Source organism: Ranitomeya imitator, chromosome 1 (assembly GCF_032444005.1).
Source record: "Ranitomeya imitator isolate aRanImi1 chromosome 1, aRanImi1.pri, whole genome shotgun sequence".
Lineage (NCBI taxonomy): Eukaryota > Metazoa > Chordata > Amphibia > Anura > Dendrobatidae > Ranitomeya > Ranitomeya imitator.
The window spans coordinates 778,555,916-778,575,629 of NC_091282.1; the positions used below are offsets into that span (position 1 = coordinate 778,555,916).

Genomic DNA, 19,714 nt, shown 5'->3' on the forward strand with positions numbered 1-19,714 from the left:
CTGAATGGGAGTGTGGATGTGTGGCTAGTTTGTCCCACCCATCTCACACAACTAGCCTAGTAAGTCCCCCTTACAACTACACCATACATATACACACTCTTGAGGGACTACAGGTCCCAGAACAACATTGCATCAGACTTACCACGCACACTCCCTCTGCGACACATATCGACCATTCACAACACAGCCAGTCACTGTTTTACCACGATTATCACAACAGATATGCCTCCATGCACACCCCAAGGAGCACTCACAGCACCCCCTGTCACAGGGGTCACAATATATATATATATATATATATATATATATATATACATACAGTTAGGTCCATATATATTTGGACAGAGACAACATTTTTCTAATTTTGGTTATAGACATTACCACAATGAATTCTAGACAAAACAATTCAGATGCAGTTGAAGTTCAGACTTTCAGCTTTCAATTGAGGGTATCCACATTAAAATTGGATGAAGGGTTTAGGAGTTTCAGCTCCTTAACATGTGCCACCCTGTTTTTAAAGGGACCAAAAGTAATTGGACAATTGACTCCAAGGCAATTTCATAGACAGGTGTGGGCAATCCCATCATTATGTCATTCTCAATTAAGCAGATAAAAGGCCTAGAGTTAATTTGAGGTGTGGTGTGGTGCTTGCATTTGGAAGGTTTTGCTGTGAAGTAAACATGCGGTCAAAGGAGCTCTCCATGCAAGTGAAACAAGCCATCCTTAAGCTGCGAAAACAGAAAAAACCCACCCGAGAAATTGCTACAATATTAGGAGTGGCAAAATCTACAGTTTGGTACATCCGGAGAAAGAAAGAAAGCACTGGTGAACTCGTCAATGCAAAAAGACCTGGGCGCCCACGGAAGACAACAGTGGTGGATGATCGCAGAATAATCTCCATGGTGAAGAGAAACCCCTTCACAACAGCCAACCAAGTGACCAACACTCTCCAGGAGGTCGGCGTATCAATATCCAAATCTACCATAAAGAGAAGACTGCATGAAAGTAAATACAGAGGGTTCACTGCACGGTGCAAGCCACTCAAACTCCAAGAATAAAAAGGCTAGACTGGACTTTGCTAAAAGACATCTAAAAAAGCCAGCACAGTTCTGGAAGAACATTCTTTGGACAGATGAAACCAAGATCAACCTCTACCAGAATGATGGAAAGAGAAAAGTATGGCGAAGGCATGGTACAGCTCATGATCCAAAGCATACCACATCATCTGTAAAACACGGCAGAGGTAGTGTGATGGCTTGGGCATGCATAGCTGCCGGTGGCACTGGGTCACTAGTGTTTATTGATGATGTGACACAGGATGGAAGCAGCCGAATGAATTCTGAGGTATTCAGAGACATACTGTGTGCTCAGATCCAGCCAAATGCAGCCCAACTGATTGGTCGTCGTTTCATACTACAGATGGACAATGACCCAAAACATAAAGCCAAAGCAACCCAGGAGTTTATTAAAGCAAAGAAGTGGAATATTCTTGAATGGCCAAGTCAGTTACCTGATCTCAACCCAATTGAACATGCATTTCACTTGTTAAAGACTAAACTTCAGATAGAAAGGCCCACAAGCAAACAGCAACTGAAAACCACCGCAGTGAAGGCCTGACAGAGCATCAAAAAGGAGGAAACACAGCGTCTGGTGAGGTCTATGAGTTCAAGACTTCAGGCAGTCATTGCCAACAAAGGGTTTTCAACCAAGTACTAAAAATGAACGTTTTATTTAAAATGATTGAATCTGTCCAATTACATTTGGTCCCTTTAACCCCTTCATGACCCAGCCTATTTTGACCTTAATGACCTGGCCGTTTTTTGCAATTCTGACCAGTGTCCCTTTATGAGGTAATAACTCAGGAACGCTTCAACGGATCCTAGCGGTTCTGAGATTGTTTTTTCGTGACATATTGGGCTTCATGTTAGTGGTAAATTTAGGTCAATAAATTCTGCGTTTATTTGTGATAAAAACGGAAATTTGGCGAAAATTTTGAAAATTTCGCAATTTTCACATTTTGAATTTTTATTCTGTTAAACCAGAGAGTTATGTGACACAAAATAGTTAATAAATAACATTTCCCACATGTATACTTTACACCAGCACAATTTTGGAAACAACATTTTTTTTTGCTAGGAAGTTATAAGAGTTAAAATTTGACCAGCGATTTCTCATTTTTACAACGAAATTTACAAAACCATTTTTTTTAGGGACCACCTCACATTTGAAGTCAGTTTGAGGGGTCTATATGGATGAAAATACCCAAAAGTGACACCATTCTAAAAAATGCACCCCTCAAGGTACTCAAACCCACATTCCAGAAGTTTTTTAACCCTTCAGGTGCTTCACAGCAGCAGAAGCAACATGGAAGGAAAAAATGAACATTTAACTTTTTAGTCACAAAAATTATCTTTTAGCAACATTTTTTTTATTTTCCCAATGGTACAAGGAGAAACTGAACCACGAAAGTTGTTGTCCAATTTGTCCTGAGTACGCTGATACCTCATATGTGGGGGTAAACCAATGTTTGGGCGCACGGCAGGGCTTGGAAGGGAAGGAGCGCCATTTGACTTTTTGAATGAAAAATTGGCTCCACTCTTTAGCGGACACCATGTCACGTTTGGAGAGCCCCCGTGTGCCTAAAAATTGGAGCTCCCCCACACGTGACCCCATTTTGGAAACTAGACGCCCCAAGGAACTTATCTAGATGCATAGTGAGAACTTTGAACCCCCGGGGGCTTCACAAATTGATCCGTAAAAATGAAAAAGTACTTTTTTTTCACAAAAAAATTCTTTTAGCCTCAATTTTTTTCATTTTCACATGGGCAACAGGATAAAATGGATCCTAAAATTTGTTGGGCAATTTCTCATGAGTACACCGATACCTCACATGTGGAGGTAAACCACTGTTTGGGCACATGGTAAGGTTCGGAAGGGAAGGAGCGCCATTTGACTCTTTGAATGAAAAATTATCTCCATCGTTAGCGGACACCATGTCGTGTTTGGAGAGCCCCCGTGTGCCTAAACATTGGAGCTCCCCCACAAATGACCCCATTTTGGAAACTAGACCCCCCAAGGAACTTATCTAGATGCATATTGAGCACTTTAAACCCTCAGGTGCTTCACAAATTGATCTGTAAAAATGAAAAAGTACTTTTTTTTTTTCACAAAAAAATTCTTTTCGCCTCAGTTTTTCATTTTCACATAGGCAATAGGATAAAATGAATCCTAAAATTTGTTGGGCAATTTCTCCAGAGTACGCCGATACCTCATATGTGGGGGTAAACCACTGTTTGGGCACACGGCAGGGCTCGGAAGGGAAGGCGCGCCATTTGACTTTTTGAATGGAAAATTAGCTCCAATTGTTAGCGGACACCATGTCGCGTTTAGAGAGCCCCTGTGTGCCTATGCATTGGAGCTCCCCCACAAGTGACCCCATTTTGGAAACTAGACCCCCCAAGGAACTTATCTAGATGCATATTGAGCACTTTAAACCCCCAGGTGCTTCACAGAAGTTTATAATGCAGAGCCATGAAAATAAAAAATAATTTTTCTTTCCTCAAAAATGATTTTTAGCCTGGAATTTCCTATTTTGCCAAGGGTAATAGGAGAAATTGGACCGCAAATGTTGTTGTCCAGTTTGTCCTGAGTACGCTGATACCCCATATGTGGGGGTAAACCACTGTTTGGGCGCACGGCAGGGCTCGGAAGGGAAGGCACGCCAATTGGCTTTTTAAATGGAAAATTAGCTCCAATCATTAGCGGACACCATGTCACGTTTGGAGAGCCCCTGTGTGCCTAAACATTGGAGATCCCCCACATATGACCCCATTTTGGAAACTAGACCCCCAAAGGAACTAATCTAGATGTGTGGTGAGGACTTTGAACTTCCAAGTGCTTCACAGAAGTTTATAACGCAGAGCCATGAAAATAAAATAAAAATTTTATTTTCTCTAAAATGATCTTTTAGCCTGCAATTTATTATTTTCCCAAGGGTAACAGGAGAAATTTGACCCCAAAAGTTGTTGTACAGTTTCTCCTGAGTACGCTGATACCCCATATGTGGGGGTAAACCACAGTTTGGGCACATGTCGGGGCTCGAAAGTCAAGTAGTGACATTTTGAAATGCAGACTTTGATGGAATGCTCTGCGGGCGTTACGTTGCGTTTGCAGAGCCCCTGATGTGGCTAAACAGTAGAAACCCCCCACAAGTGACCCCATTTTAGAAACTAGACCCCGAAAGGAACTTATCTAGATGTGAGGTGAGCACTTTGAACCCCCAAGTGCTTCACAGAAGTTTATAACACAGAGCAGTGAAAATAATAAATACGTTTTCTTTCCTCAAAAATAATTTTTTAGCCCAGAATTTTTTATTTTCCCAAGGGTTACAGGAGAAATTGGACCCCAAAAGTTGTTGTCCAGTTTCTCCTGAGTACGCTGATACCCCATATGTGGGGGTAAACCACTGTTTGGGCACACGTCGGGGCTCAGAAGGGAAGTAGTGACTTTTGAAATGCAGACTTTGATGGAATGGTCTGCGGGCGTCACGTTGCGTTTGCAGAGCCCCTGGTGTGCCTAAACAGTAGAAACCCCCCACAAGTGACCCCATTTTGGAAACTAGACCCCCCAAGGAACTTATCTAGATATGTGGTGAGCACTTTGAACCCCCAAGTGCTTCACAGACGTTTACAACGCAGAGCCGTGAAAATAAAAAATCATTTTTCTTTCCTCAAAAATGATGTTTTAGCAAGCAATTTTTTATTTTCTCAAGGGTAACAGGAGAAATTGGACCCCAGTAATTGTTGCCCAGTTTGTCCTGAGTACGCTGATACCCCATATGTGGGGGTAAACCACTGTTTGGGCACATGTCGGGGCTCGGAAGTCAAGTAGTGACGTTTTGAAATGCAGACTTTGATGGAATGGTCTGCGGGCGTCACGTTGCGTTTGCAGAGCCCCTGGTGTGCCTAAACAGTAGAAACCCCCCACAAGTGACCCCATTTTGGAAACTAGACCCCCCAAGGAACTTATCTAGATATGTGGTGAGCACTTTGAACCCCCAAGTGCTTCACAGACGTTTACAACGCAGAGCCGTGAAAATAAAAAATCATTTTACTTTCCTCAAAAATGATGTTTTAGCAAGCAATTTTTTATTTTCTCAAGGGTAACAGGAGAAATTGGACCCCAGTAATTGTTGCCCAGTTTGTCCTGAGTACACTGATACCCCATATGTGGGGGTAAACCACTGTTTGGGCACACGTCGGGGCTCGGAAGGGAAGGAGCACCATTTGACTTTTTGAATAAAAGATTGGCTGGAATCAATGGTGGCGCCATGTTGCGTTTGGAGACCCCCTGATGTGCCTAAACAGTGGAAACCCCTCAATTCTTACGCCAACACACCCCTAACCCTTATCCCAACTGTAGCCGTAACCCTAACCACAACCCTAACCGCAACACACCCCTAACCACAACCCTAACCCCAACACACCCCTAACCCTAACCACAACCCTAATTCCAACCCAACCCTAACCCTAAGGCTATGTACCCACGTTGCGGATTCGTGTGAGATTTTTCCGCACCATTTTTGAAAAATCCGCGGGTAAAAGGCACTGCGTTTTACCTGCGGATTTCACCTGCGGATTCCTATTGAGGAATAGGTGTAAAACGCTGCGGAATCCGCACAAAGAATTGACATGCTGCGGAAAATACAACGCAGTGTTCCCGCGCGGTATTTTCCGCACCATGGGCACAGCGGATTTGGTTTTCCATAGGTTTACATGGTACTGTAAACCTGATGGAACACTGCTGCGGATCCGCAGCGGCCAATCCGCTGCGGATCCGCAGCCAAATCCGCACCGTGTGCACATAGCCTAATTCTAAAGGTATGTGCACACGCTTTGGAAAACGCTGCGGATCCGCAGCAGTTTCCCATGAGTTTACATTTCAATGTAAACCTATGGGAAACAAAAATCGCTGTACACATGCTGCGGAAAAACTGCACGGAAACGCAGCGGTTTACATTCCGCAGCATGTCACTTCTTTCTGCGGATTCCACAGCGGTTTTACAACTGCTCCAATAGAAAATCGCAGTTGTAAAACCGCAGTGAAATGCGCAGAAAAACCGCGGTAAATCTGCCATAAATCCGCAGCGGTTTAGCACTGCGGATTTATCAAATCCGCTGCAGAAAAATCCGCAGAGGACCAGAATACGTGTGCACATACCGAAACCCTAACCCTAACCCTAACCCTACCCCTAACCCTACCCCTACCCCTACCCCTAACCCTACCCCTAACCCTACCCCTACCCCTACCCCTAACCCTACCCCTAACCCTAACCCTAACCCTAACCCTACCCCTAACCCTACCCCTAACCCTAACCCTAGTTCTAACTCCAACCTTAGTGAAAAAAAAAAAAAATTCTTTATTTTATTATTGTCCCTATCTATGGGGGACAAATGGGGGGGGTCATTTACTGTTTTTTTATTTTGACCACTGTGATAGATTATATCACAGTGATCAAAATTCACATTGGAACGAATCTGCCGGCCGGCAGATTCGGCGGGCGCACTGCGCATGCGCCCGCCATTTTGGAACATGGCGGCGCTCGGGGAAGAAGACTGACGGACCCCGCCAGGATCGGTAAGTATAAGGGGGGGAGATCAGGGCACGGGGGGGCGTCGGAGCACGGGGGGGGAGGGATCGGAGCATGGGGGAGAGTGATCGGTGTGCGGGCGGGTGGATCGGTGTGCAGGGGGGGGGGATCGGTGTGCAGGGGGGGTGGTTCGGAGCACGGGGGGGGGATCGGAGTGCGGGGGGGTTTGATTGGAGCACGGGGGGGTGTGATTGGAGCACGGGGGAGCGGACAGGAGGACGGGGGAGCGGAGCACAGGACGGAGGGGAGCGGGCCACAGATCGGGGGGCTGGGGGGGCGATCGGAGGGGTGGGGTGGGGGCACATTAGTATTTCCAGCCATGGCCGATGATATTGCAGCATCGGCCATGGCTGGATTGTAATATTTCACCATTTTTTTAGGTGAAATATTACAAATCGCTCTGATTGGCAGTTTCACTTTCAACAGCCAATCAGAGCGATCGTAGCCACGAGGGGGTGAAGCCACCCCCCCTGGGCTAAACTACCACTCCCCCTGTCCCTGCAGATCGGGTGAAATGGGAGTTAACCCTTTCACCCGATCTGCAGGGACGCGATCTTTCTGTGACACAGCATATGCGTCACAGGTCGGATTGGCACCGACTTTCATGACGCATACGCTGTGTCACAGGTCGGGAAGGGGTTAAAAACAGGGTGGCATATGTTAAGGAGCTGAAACTCCTAAACCCTTCATCCAATTTTAATGTGGATACCCTCAAATGAAAGCCGAAAGTCTGAACTTCAACTGCATCTGAATTGTTTTGTTTAAAATTCATTGTGGTAATGTTTATAACCAAAATTAGAAAAATGTTGTCTCTGTCCAAATATATATGGACCTAACTGTATATATATATATATATATATATATATATATATATATATATATATATATTGTAGCGATTTCACTCACTCAGCTGCGACGGCTGACACTCAGGAGACGTGTTCCTTTAAAGTTCACTGGGTTTATTGCTTCATAAACCATGTGGCAAAACAACAGAAATCAAAATAGCCTTTGGTTCAGGCAAAGGAAAACAAGTGTCCAGTTCATCCGGCTCAGTCCTGAAGCCGAACACATTCAGGAGGGTTTCACCTCCACACATATCTGCTGTGTAAAGGATTAGCCAGTCTTATATAGGACTAACCACACCCAGTAATCTATCACATGATTAGCCATGTGGTCTGACATCACCACAGGTCCTGAAACACAAACATATGGTTATATAAAACAACGCAATATTCCGGGCTACATTACAGCAACAAGGCACTTATGTGGCACATACCTCCCATCGACTACACACCCTTTAGCCATGCTACATACCTCCCCCCTCTGCCTAAAGCCGTGGGGCTTGGCACTTTCTCCCACTAAACAAGGGATTCTTGATAGGGCATCCGCATTACCGTGCAGCTTTCCGGCCCGATGTTCCACATGGAAACTGAAGTCCTGCAGGGATAAGAACCAACGGGTGACCCTAGCATTTCTACCCTTCGTTTCCCTCATCCACCTAAGTGGGGCATGGTCGGATATCAGTCTAAATTTACGTCCCAGCAGATAGTACCGTAATGTGTCCACTGCCCATTTTATGGCCAAGCACTCCTTCTCAACGACTGAGTAGTTCTTTTCAGATGAGGACAGCTTCCTACTCAGATAGAGAACAGGATGCTCCTCCCCATGTAGTTCTTGGGAAAGGACTGCTCCCACCCCAACATCTGAGGCATCCGTCTGAAGAATAAACTCTTTCTTGAAGTTTGGGGCCATCAGAACGGGTTGCTTACACAAAGCGTTTTTCATTTCTTGGAAGGCTGACTCTGTTTCTTCGGACCACTTAACCATTACTGGTTTTGTCCCTTTTAGCAGGTCAGTCAGAGGCGCAGCCATCGTGGCGAAGTTTGGGATGAACCTCCTGTAATATCCCACGATTCCCAGGAAGGCTTTAACTTGCTTCTTGGAAACTGGTTTTGGCCACGTTTGAATTGCCTCCACTTTACTGATTTGGGGTTTTATTTCTCCGTGACCCACTATGTATCCAAGGTACTTAGCTTCTTCTTTACCCAAGGCACACTTCTTTGGGTTTATAGTAAATCCGGCCTCTCTTATAGCATCCAACACCGCTTGGACTTTCTCCAGATGACTCTCCCAGTCCGGGCTAAAGATGACGATATCATCTAGGTACGCAGCAGCGTAGGCCTTATGGGGTGCAAGAACTCTATCCATAGCCCTCTGGAAGGTCGCCGGAGCTCCCTGTAGGCCAAACGGCATCCGGGCATACTGGAAGCATCCATCAGGTGTCGAAAAGGCTGTCTTCTCCTTGGCTTCCTGCGCCATGGGGATCTGCCAACACCCCTTTGTCAGATCCAAGGTGGATATATATCTGGCGTGCCCAAGCCTTTCGATGAGCTCATCAATACGGGGCATGGGATAAGCGTCGAACTTGGAGACCTCATTCAACTTCCGATAGTCGTTGCAAAACCTCCACTCTCCATCAGGTTTTGGGACCAGGACAATTGGGCTTGACCAACCGCTCTTGGATTCCTCAATGACTCCAAGCCTCAACATACGCTCCACTTCCTTGGAGATAACTTCTCGACGAGCCTCAGGAATACGATAAGGTTTCACATTCACCCGCACATGGGGCTCTGTTAGGACCTCGTGCTCTATGACCTTCGTGTATCCTGGCAATTCTGAAAACAGGTCCCTGTTTTTCTGGAGTAACTCCCGGCACTGCTGTTTCTGGGTTTTCGATAGCGTCTCTGCTATAGTAACCGCTCCAACCTCACCTTCTGGGTTGCTTAACAATGACGGAGTAACTGTCGGCTCTCTATCTTGCCATGGCTTGATGAGGTTGACATGGTAAACTTGGAATGGTTTCCGTCTTCCTGGTTGGTGAATTTTATAATTTACCTCACCAAGTTTCTCGACAACCTCATATGGCCCTTGCCATTTGGCCAAGAACTTGCTTTCCACCGTTGGAACTAACACCAGAACTCGGTCTCCCGAATTGAACTGCCTCACTCTTGCAGACCGGTTGTAGACCCTGGCTTGAGCTTCTTGTGCTTGGAGAAGGTGTTCTTTCACGATAGGCATCACCTTTGCAATCCTCTGCTGCATCAGGGCCACATGCTCAATGACGCTTCTGTGGGGCGTGACTTCGGCTTCCCAGGTTTCCTTGGCTATATCCAGGAGTCCTCGTGGATGTCGGCCATATAGAAGCTCAAACGGTGAGAACCCTGTGGAGGCCTGTGGAACTTCACGAATGGAAAACATCAGATAGGGTAAGAGACAATCCCAGTCTCTACCGTCTTTCTCTATAGCTTTTCTCAGCATGCTCTTTAGAGTCTTGTTAAACCTCTCAACAAGACCATCTGACTGGGGATGGTACACCGAGGTCCTCAATTGGGAGATCTTCAGGGCTTTGCATAACTCCCTCATCACCTTGCTCATGAAAGGTGTACCCTGGTCAGTCAGGATCTCCTTTGGCAGACCTGTCCGGGAAAAGACATGGACCAACTCGCGGGCTATGCTCTTTGAGGAAGAATTCCTCAAGGGAATTGCCTCAGGATAGCGTGTGGCATAGTCCAGGATGACTAATATATACTGATGGCCCCGAGCTGATTTAACTAAGGGACCGACCAAGTCCATGGCAATTCTCTCGAACGGTACCTCAATAATGGGCAGTGGCACAAGGGGGTTCCGGAAATGAGGAGTAGGAGCAGTTAGCTGACATGTAGGGCAGGACCTGAAATAGTTCACTATTTCCCGGTGACACCCAGGCCAATAGAACCTCTGCACAACCCGTTCCTGCGTTTTTTCCACCCCTAGGTGTCCACCCAAGATGTGTGAATGGGCCATGTCCAACACTTTCCGTCTATACGGACCCGGCACTATCAACTGCTCTACCAACTCCTCCCTTATTTTCGTGACCCGGTACAACAATTCCCCCCTCAACAGAAAATGGGGAAATCTTTTGTCTGCCCCCGGCTCCTGTACCACCCCGTCAATAACTGTGACATTATTAAAGGCTTCCCTCAGAGTGGGGTCCCTATGTTGGGCAGTCCCAAAATTTTCACCGGTAACCTCTAACTCCAGAATGTCAGATGTAGGGGATACTTCCTCCTCATCCCCAACCAGAACACAAAAAGGAAAGCTGTCTGCCTCTGGGTGTGGCGATACCGTTCCAGGGTTCACTGGTTCCCTGCCAGGGAGCTCAGAACCCTTTCCCCACAAATCCCAAAACAAACAGAAATCCCGGCCAATAATTATAGGGTGCAACAAGTCCTGAACTACGCCGACTATGTGGGATTCAGTGCCACATGCCGTTTCAATGTCCACCCTGGCCATAGGGTAGTCCTTTGCATCACCATGTATGCACCGCACTCCGACCTTCTTTCCTGGGAGCAGATGAAGAGGAAAAGTGGCCCTCACCAGGGTCACTAGGCTCCCCGAGTCTAACAGTGCCGTTACTGCTCGACCGTTCACCTTTACGGGACACGCTTGAGGTCCCTCGTTGGATGGAGAGTTCACACTACAGACTGGATACGCATAGTATGAACAACGGCGTCCCATGCTGCAGTCCATCTGCTCAGTGGCTTGGGAACAACGGGCAGCTATATGTCCTGGCTTGTGGCACCTCCAACAAATCACATCACCCGTGGGGACCTTGGGCACCACCTCCCCCGCCCTTTGTGACCTTGGACACACCACCCCTTTTTGGGACTCAGCTGCCCTCTGGGACCCCCAGTACGGCATGGGCTGCCTCCCGAAGGAGCCTTCCAACCCTTGGTATCTCTCAACCAGTCCGATCAGCTCGTCGGCATTCTGGGGATCACCCTGGGCAACCCAAGACTGTATAGGCCTCGGGAGGGAATGGACAAACCGATCCATCATCACCCGTTCTACCATCTGTGCAGGCGCAGAGGTCTCTGGCTGCAGCCATTTCTGGACCAGGTGCAACAGATCAAACATTTGGGAACGAGGTGGTTTGTCCCGGTGATAGCCCCAGGAGTGAACTCGCTGTGCCCTGACAGTCAGTGTCACCCCCAGACGTGCGAGAATCTCGGCTTTCAATTTGTGATACTCTTTGGCATCCTGCAAGGTCAAATCATAGTACGCCTTCTGGGGTTCTCCCGTCAGGTATGGCGCAAGTACCTCTGCCCACTGCTCTGGCGGAAGTTTTTCCCTCTCAGCGACCCTCTCAAACACCGTCAGGAAGGCCTCAACATCATCCCCGGGAGTCATTTTCTGCAATGCACGTCTTACCGTCTTCCGGACGTGGGTGTCATCAGCCAAACCTGGGGTTGGGGCGCTCGCCTTGCCCTGGATGGCGGTTGCCAGAAGCTGCATCTGCTGCTGATGCTCCTGCTGGCTCTGTTGTAACTGCTGCCGTTGCTCCTGCTGGCTTTGCTGCATCTGCTGCCGTTGCTCCTGCTGGCTCTGTTGTATCTGCTGCTGGCTCTGTTGTATCTGCTGCATCAACAGCCTGTTGGTCTCTTGCTGCCTTTGCTCCTGCTGGACCAAGTGTTTCAGCAGGTCCTCCATTTTCTCCGGCAATGCTTGCTGGCTTGCAACAGCCTTGACCCAGGACATTCAAAAATAAACTCACGTCTCCGCTGGGAACGCTGCCCGCATTCTCCACCAATTGTAGCGATTTCACTCACTCAGCTGCGACGGCTGACACTCAGGAGACGTGTTCCTTTAAAGTTCACTGGGTTTATTGCTTCATAAACCATGTGGCAAAACAACAGAAATCAAAATAGCCTTTGGTTCAGGCAAAGGAAAACAAGTGTCCAGTTCATCCGGCTCAGTCCTGAAGCCGAACACATTCAGGAGGGTTTCACCTCCACACATATCTGCTGTGTAAAGGATTAGCCAGTCTTATATAGGACTAACCACACCCAGTAATCTATCACATGATTAGCCATGTGGTCTGACATCACCACAGGTCCTGAAACACAAACATATGGTTATATAAAACAACGCAATATTCCGGGCTACATTACAGCAACAAGGCACTTATGTGGCACATACCTCCCATCGACTACACACCCTTTAGCCATGCTACAATATATATATATATATATATAATCTTGAATTGCTATCTAGTAATTGACTATTGAATTGCCGGCTTTTCCTATCTCCTTCTCAAACCCGACATGATATGAGACATGGTATACATACAGTAAACCATCTCATATCCTTTTTTTTTTTTCACATTCCACACTACTGTTAGTAGTGTGTACATGCAAAATTTGGGCGCTCTAGCTATTAAAGGGTTAAATTGCGAAAAAAATTGGCGTGGGCTCCCGCATAATTTTCTCCGCCAGAGTGGTAAAGCCAGTGAGTGAGGGCAGATATTAATAGCCTGGAGAAGGTCCATGGCTATTGCCCCCCCCCCTTTCCCGGCTAAAAACATCTGCCCCCAGCCACCCCAGAAAAGGCACATCTGGAAGATGCGCCTATTCTGGCACTTGGCCACTCTCTTCCCATTCCCGTGTAGCGGTGGGATATGGGGTAATGAAATGTTAATGTCACCTTGCTATTGTAAGGTGGCATTAAGCCAGATTAATAATGGAGAGGCGTCAATTATGACACCTATTCATTATTAATCCAATAGTATGAAATGGTTAAAAAACACACACACATTATTACAAACTATTTTAATGAAATACACAGGTTGTTGTAATATTTTATTATACTGGTAATCCACCTGAAGACCCTTGTCACCTGAAACAAATGTAAACAAAACAAACAACAATATTCCATACCTTCCGACTATCAGTCTCGTCCCACGCTGTAAATCCATCTGAAAGGGTTAACTAATTTTACAAGCAGAAGCCTGCTAATGCAGCCGCCCCTGCCTGTAAAAACCAGGCGAATGAATGGAATGTAGGTGAATGACCTGTAGTTACCTCGAGTTGCGGTGATGCGCCCTCTGCTGGATGTCCTCACATGAACTCTTGCCTGGGAACTTTTCAGAATATTTTCTCATTTACTGTATGTAAACCATGTCTCATATCAGGTCGGGTTTGGGAAGGAGATAGGAAAAGCCGGCAATTGAATTACCGGCTTTTAAGCGATCTAGTGCCGTATGAAATATTAATATATATACTGTAAGATTGCTCTTACTGAGTGTATTGGGGGACCCTTGCTTAGCACGGGATTCACATACACAGGCACGGTTTTTTCCAAACAAAACAGTCCACATGGTTTATTAAAGACTCATAAACCATTGAAATATGCACAGCAAGCACACAGTCTCTACATCATATTGTACGGCTTTGAAACACGGTTACTAAACACGCCGAACCTCTGTGTTCAGTTATCGTGGGTGGCCGGATTCCATACAGTTCACTAATGTCCCTGGAGCACAACAGGCACCAACATACAACATTATGGTTGCAGCAACTAAACACGCTGGTCCTCCTTTCACCAGTTGCCGTGGGTTACCACACAGTTCATAGAAACAATAAGGACCAACAGTCTATGGTACCTTACGGGAGCTCCTGCTCCACCTGCTGACTCCTTGTCAGTCCTCTGGGAAAGCTGCCCACGGGGATCACCAACTTGCCCGGGCGGCACACCTTAGTTAGTCCAGACCCACCGAAGGACGGTAGCTTCCCCAGTTTCACTGTGCGCTGCTCAGGGATCCAGTCTTACTCCCAGGACCTCCCAACACCAGCATGTGCTTTTCAGGAAGCTTACTCCCAGGTCTTCCTACACAGGAATATACACAGGACCATGTGACCCACACCCTGGTCACATTATATACCCTTAAACCACTCCCCTGGGTGGGAGTGTGGGTGTGTGGCTAGTTTGTTCCGCCCATCTCACATAACTAGCCCTGCCAGCCACCCACGATAAACATACCAAACACTTGTGGGACTATAGGTCCCAGAACACCACATTGCTTCAGGCTGGCAGAGTCTTCTGCTCTGCGACACACGTATCGGCCATTCACAATACTGCCAGATTTTATCACATTACCACAGTCATGCCTGCGATTGCCATGCATTCCTATGGCCTCAATACCACTCCGTGCGCATACTGGGGAGAACAGTTTAAGAATTACATGGACGGCCGAAAAAATGAGCTCTCCGCTCTAAGGAAACGAACTGTTGCGCTCTCTCGATTGGATCGCAGTGAAGGAGAATGAGCTGGAGAGACTGACCAACAAAGTGGCCTCCAAGGAGGAAGAAATCCAGCAGGGGAAGTGCCACGAAGACGGCCTCACAAGAGAGGTCGACGTCTTGAAAAAACGCTCTCTCATGACGAGGAGATCAAAAGCTATATCCAAGGTGAGACTTCGCTCTTCCAGTGCCTGATTGAAGTACCCGAGGACGTGCGAGAAGCGTGTGCCAGTGAGGCTGTGCATGAGGCATTTAGAAAGGCGGTGAAGGCGTGTAGCGTGAACTGGGCACCAGAAACTCAGCAGTTAATTATACTGTTGACTAGGTAAGTCACAGTGAAGCGGGTGGCTATCCTGAATGACATGCACCTACACGGTCTCCGCACGAAACAGATGTTCCTGTTGAGGAATAAGGAAGCTGCTCGACATCTGGAGCATGCAAGGAAAGCTCGAAGTTGACTGGGGTTTGTGGAAGAGATCGCTCAAGTGCCCAGAAATCTGGTGAGGAAAGTCATTGGGAGACTTGGACAAGTGCAAGAAATTGTGAATAAGTCCGATGTGGCGAGTGTGAGGATCCCAGCTGACGCCGAAGCCCAGATAGCTGCTGAAGATGGGATGGTTCCATTCTTGGTTGTCGGATCAATGGAGTACCTTAATATTATTCAAATACTCCTTAACTATCGGCTGGCGTACCTATGAGAGGTAGAGCACCTGAGAAGGGACAGACTGCAGATTAAGGCCTCTTTCACACTTCCTGTAAAGTAAGCTGCGGAGACACCATCACGTGTTTCTCAACGCAAGCAATGAATAGCCAGGCCTTTCCCCGGGAAGGAACAACCACGGGAAGGGCAGCATCCAATAAAGGAAAACATCCAATAAAGGAAAACCACCTATGCCAAGCATGGTATCCATCCACAGACAGCTGTTTCGGGGTTTTTGCCCCTCATCAGTGTGGAGTAGGAAACTGGCTATTAGGAGCAGTGCCTAGTAAAAGGCTGTGAAGGTACAGATGAATGACCTCGGGGAGACCAAAACATCCAACACCGCGGAGACACCTTATGGGAAATATGCAAATGCATGTAAAGTAAGCTGCGGAGACACCATCACGTGTTTCTCAACGCAAGCAATTTCCCATAAGGGAATTGATGGTGATGGTGTCTCCGCGGTGTTGGATGTTTTGGTCTCCCCGAGGTCATTCATCTGTTCTTTCACACTTCCGTCTTTGAGCTCCCGTCGAAATCCGTCGATTTTTGAAAGAACAGGATCCAGCAAATTTTTCTGCTGGATCCTGTTTTTTCCCATAGGCTGGCGTCACACTAGCGTATTGCATCCGATGCGAGATCATCGGATGCGATGTGCTAATGACCCTCAGCTCCTGCTCTGCTGCGAGTGTCATGCGTCTGTGCTCCGATTCTCTCGCACAGGGAGGATCGGAGCACAGCTGCGGAGGAGGCGGAGAAATGAATTTCTCCATCTCCTCCATTGCTGGGGTCAGCGTTTAACGCACATCACTCGGATGATATCCAAGTGGTGTGCGCTGTCTCACTCGCACCCATAGGCTTATATGGGTGCAAGTGAGCCTAGAGTTTTCCTCGGTCCGAGACAATCGCAGCATGCTGCGATTGTCTCGGACCGAGAAAAACAGCCGACAAAAAGTAGGCTGGTGGGAGCTTCCCCATATATTAACATTGGTCCGAGTGCAATGCGATTTATCGCATTGCACTCGGCCGTTTTAAACGCCAGTGTGACGCCGGCCATAGACTTGTATTAGCGACGGATTGTGACGGATGGCCATCCGTTTCATGGCCATCCGTTGGGTGGAGAAAACATACAGAGGAACGTTTTTTCTGCACGTCGGAAAATCGCTCCGCGAAGGATCCTGCGCTGCCCGTCGTTGGCTATAATGGAAGCCTATAGACGCAGGATCCGTCACTGACTGTCAAAAGCAGGAATCCAGCGAACGGTTCCGTCTTTTGAAACTGAGCATGCGGGGAAGAATTTCCAGTCAGGGAAATTCTCTCTCGCTCGCACTATCTCTACTATTGATGCTAAATGTTAAAAATAAATCGCAATAATTTTTACCTTCCCGCGTCCCGCGCAGCGTCACCGATGCTCCCGGCAGCTAGCGTTCCCAGTGATGCATTGCGAAATGACCCGATGACGTTACGGTCTCGCGAGACCTATACGTCATCAGAGGTCATTGCACGCAAGGCATTACAGGGAACGTTAGCTGCCGGGAGCATCGGTGACGCTGCGTGGGACGCCAGAAGGTAAGAATAATGCGATTTTTAATTTTTATTATTTTTAACCTGGGTTGTGTATGCGTTTTCGCAGCGGAAAACCGCTGCGAAGACGCATACACAACAGGTGCACATAGCCTCGACGGGTCCGTCAGAAAAACGAGCCCAGTGCACCCATTTTTTACAATCTGCACAGGATCCGTCATTTCAACATTTTCATTTTCATTTTCACTTCCAACCCGAAGTATAGAAGGGGTTCTCTAAAAACTAGAAGTACGCAATCTGAAGATAAAAGTGTGACTCCTCTGTTAACTCAGTGCTGAGTAGCATAGGCAGGAGACCCTGTAGCGGACGTAGTGACAAAGAGTCAGACTCAGACCAGACAGTAGGCTCGACTGTAAGGGAGTCTCGCAGCCGCACAAACCAGTGGAGGTGGTCATGGAGAGAATGTTCTGGAAAAGGGGAAACTCTACCAGAGGAGGTGATGAAGTCAGATGATACATTATTCCAAAAAAGTTCAGTGACAGGGCCCGATTTTGACAGACGGATGTACTATCAAAGGCGACCGAGAAGGGTCTCTGGTCGGGTAATGGAAAGTGCTTCAGGCAGAGGGGGGAGATATGTAAGGAGGCTAATGGCCATAAAGTCAATGGGAGGTATGTGTCGTAGAGATGGCTGCTCCTTGCGATACAACCCCCCCCCCCCCCACCCCCTTGTTCCCCACAGTCTCCGGACGTCAAACCCTCCCCCCCACCCCCGTCTCTTGCAGTCGACCCTCGGCAGTCTCTGGACGTCAGCCCAGGACTTTGCATGTACTGCGGATTATCGGATTTCCGGACTACAGGCCGCGATGGCGCCTCTCGGTGCGGACTGAAGCTGTTACCTGCAGGATCTTCCTCCTCTCACAGCCCCGAAGCTCCCGAGCTGCTCCGGCACCAAACATGTCTCTTCGGATCCCCGAGAACTGAGGCTGCGTCACTATAGCAACCAAAATTCCAAACCTACCGCGCGAATAGAAGGAAGCGCCTGATTGGTCGCTGCTGAGTGACGTAATTGTAAGCAACGTAGCTAATGGCTCCCGCCTCGCTGTCCAGTCAGCACAATCCCCGCCAGGAGCCGTTATATCGTCACAGACACACACAGCGGCAAACTGCGGCGGATATAACGGCTCTGGTAATACTGAGGGGCAAAAGTAACCGGAGAGTATGAGGAAGGGGGATGGAACTGAGTAACTCAGCTGTGACGTCTATTTGTGTCGCCGGCTGGTGACGTAATCGGACAGCGACAGTAGTGGAGCTGAGCCGCAGAATGAGCAGCAGGTGACAGCGAGCGAGGAGCTAAAGTGATCGGAGAGAGGGAGGCGGAGGGGCTTGGTGAGGAGGAGGAAGGTGGAGCTGGGGGAGGATGGAAGGCTGAGTATGAAGATGGAGGAGCTGTATGGCTGAGTGAGGAGGATGGAGGGCTGAGTATGAAGATGGAGGAGCTGGGTGAGGTTGATGGAGGGGCTGTATGGGTGAGGAGGGGGATGGAGGAGCTGGGTGAGGTTGATGGAGGGGCTGTATGGGTGAGGAGGGGGATGGAGGAGCTGGGTGAGGTTGATGGAGGGGCTGTATGGGTGAGGAGGGGGATGGAGGAGCTGGGTGAGGTTGATGGAGGGGCTGTATGGGTGAGGAGGGGGATGGAGGAGCTGGGTGAGGTTGATGGAGGGGCTGTATGGGTGAGGAGGGGGATGGAGGAGCTGGGTGAGGTTGATGGAGGGGCTGTATGGGTGAGGAGGGGGATGGAGGAGCTGGGTGAGGTTGATGGAGGGGCTGTATGGGTGAGGAGGGGGATGGAGGGGTTGGGGAGGAATGGTGACATGGTAATTTTGCACTTTATACATTTTTACAGCAGAATTTGCCGTTTCACACTATTCATTGATTTCACTAACTGTGTGGATTTTTTTTGCACATATTTTGATTCCGTCTCGGGTACAGACAAAAATCTGACTTTTTATCCAGTGCTTGAGACTGGGCCAAAAACCTCACTCCCCAACATTATATGCTGGTTATTAGCAGTTTAGGTGCAAAATCAGCTCCCACATCCCCCTCACACCCTGGAGGTGTGAACAGATGTGAGGTCTGGCTGTGCAGGAGACTGAATAGGGTCACGCTGCATGTAACGGGCTCTCTGGATCTGCTGTCTTTGGCTGTGTTCTCCTAGAATTTCTTGGAGCATATCTACTCCAAAATCCCCTTGAAAAACTCTCACTGTTCATTTCTATGTGAAATCCTCTTTGCTGTTCATATGAGGAGTCTTTTGAGTGTTTTTTTCCACTTTAGGTTTTGACATAAGAATGTGCTTATAACTTCTTTGAAGTGTCTGCTAATGGATCCTCTCCACAGTAGACACTAACAGATGGTTGCAAAAAAACAAAATGCTGTCAGGAAAAGAACCTTTCCACAAAAAGAAATGTCTCCTGGAGCGTTTTACACTAGACAACCAATAATAGGCTCTGATCTATCATTGACGTTGAGCTTTTTTTTTTCTGGAGTAAAAAATGTTTTGTTAGTAACTTTTATGTTTTGTGCCGTATTCATTATTTGCAAATGTGGAAAATGGCGCAGAATTTTTGTCTAATTTCATTTCAGCCCCCTGGTGCAAATGACTAGAGCTGAGGGAATTTGATCGGATCCCTTCTTACTCGGCAAGCTATAGCGCTTTCCGAAT

General features: G+C 47.8%; 2 protein-coding genes across 5 annotated transcripts in view; one reads left to right on the forward strand and one right to left on the reverse strand.

Moving 5' to 3' along the window:
• Positions 1-18,265, reverse strand: part of EFCAB11 (EF-hand calcium binding domain 11) — a 49,955-nt gene extending 31,690 nt beyond the window's left edge. Inside the window, exon 1 of the mRNA XM_069736645.1 lies at positions 17,889-18,265. Coding sequence (XP_069592746.1) covers positions 17,889-17,948 — 60 coding nt within the window. The 5' untranslated portion in view covers positions 17,949-18,265. The remainder of the gene's footprint in view (positions 1-17,888) is intronic.
• TDP1 (tyrosyl-DNA phosphodiesterase 1) overlaps positions 18,079-19,714 on the forward strand; it is a 74,389-nt gene continuing 72,753 nt past the window's right edge. The window contains exon 1 of one of the 4 annotated variants that reach the window (XM_069736634.1): positions 18,079-18,178. Coding sequence is in view for 1 of the 4 variants with exons in the window: in XM_069736615.1 (XP_069592716.1) it covers positions 18,314-18,324 (11 nt within the window). In the remaining 3 variants the exon portion in view is untranslated. Of the gene's footprint in view, positions 18,179-18,257; positions 18,379-18,401; positions 18,493-19,714 lie in introns of those variants that run through there. The other 3 variants (XM_069736615.1, XM_069736624.1, XM_069736628.1) reach the window with 3 other exon arrangements.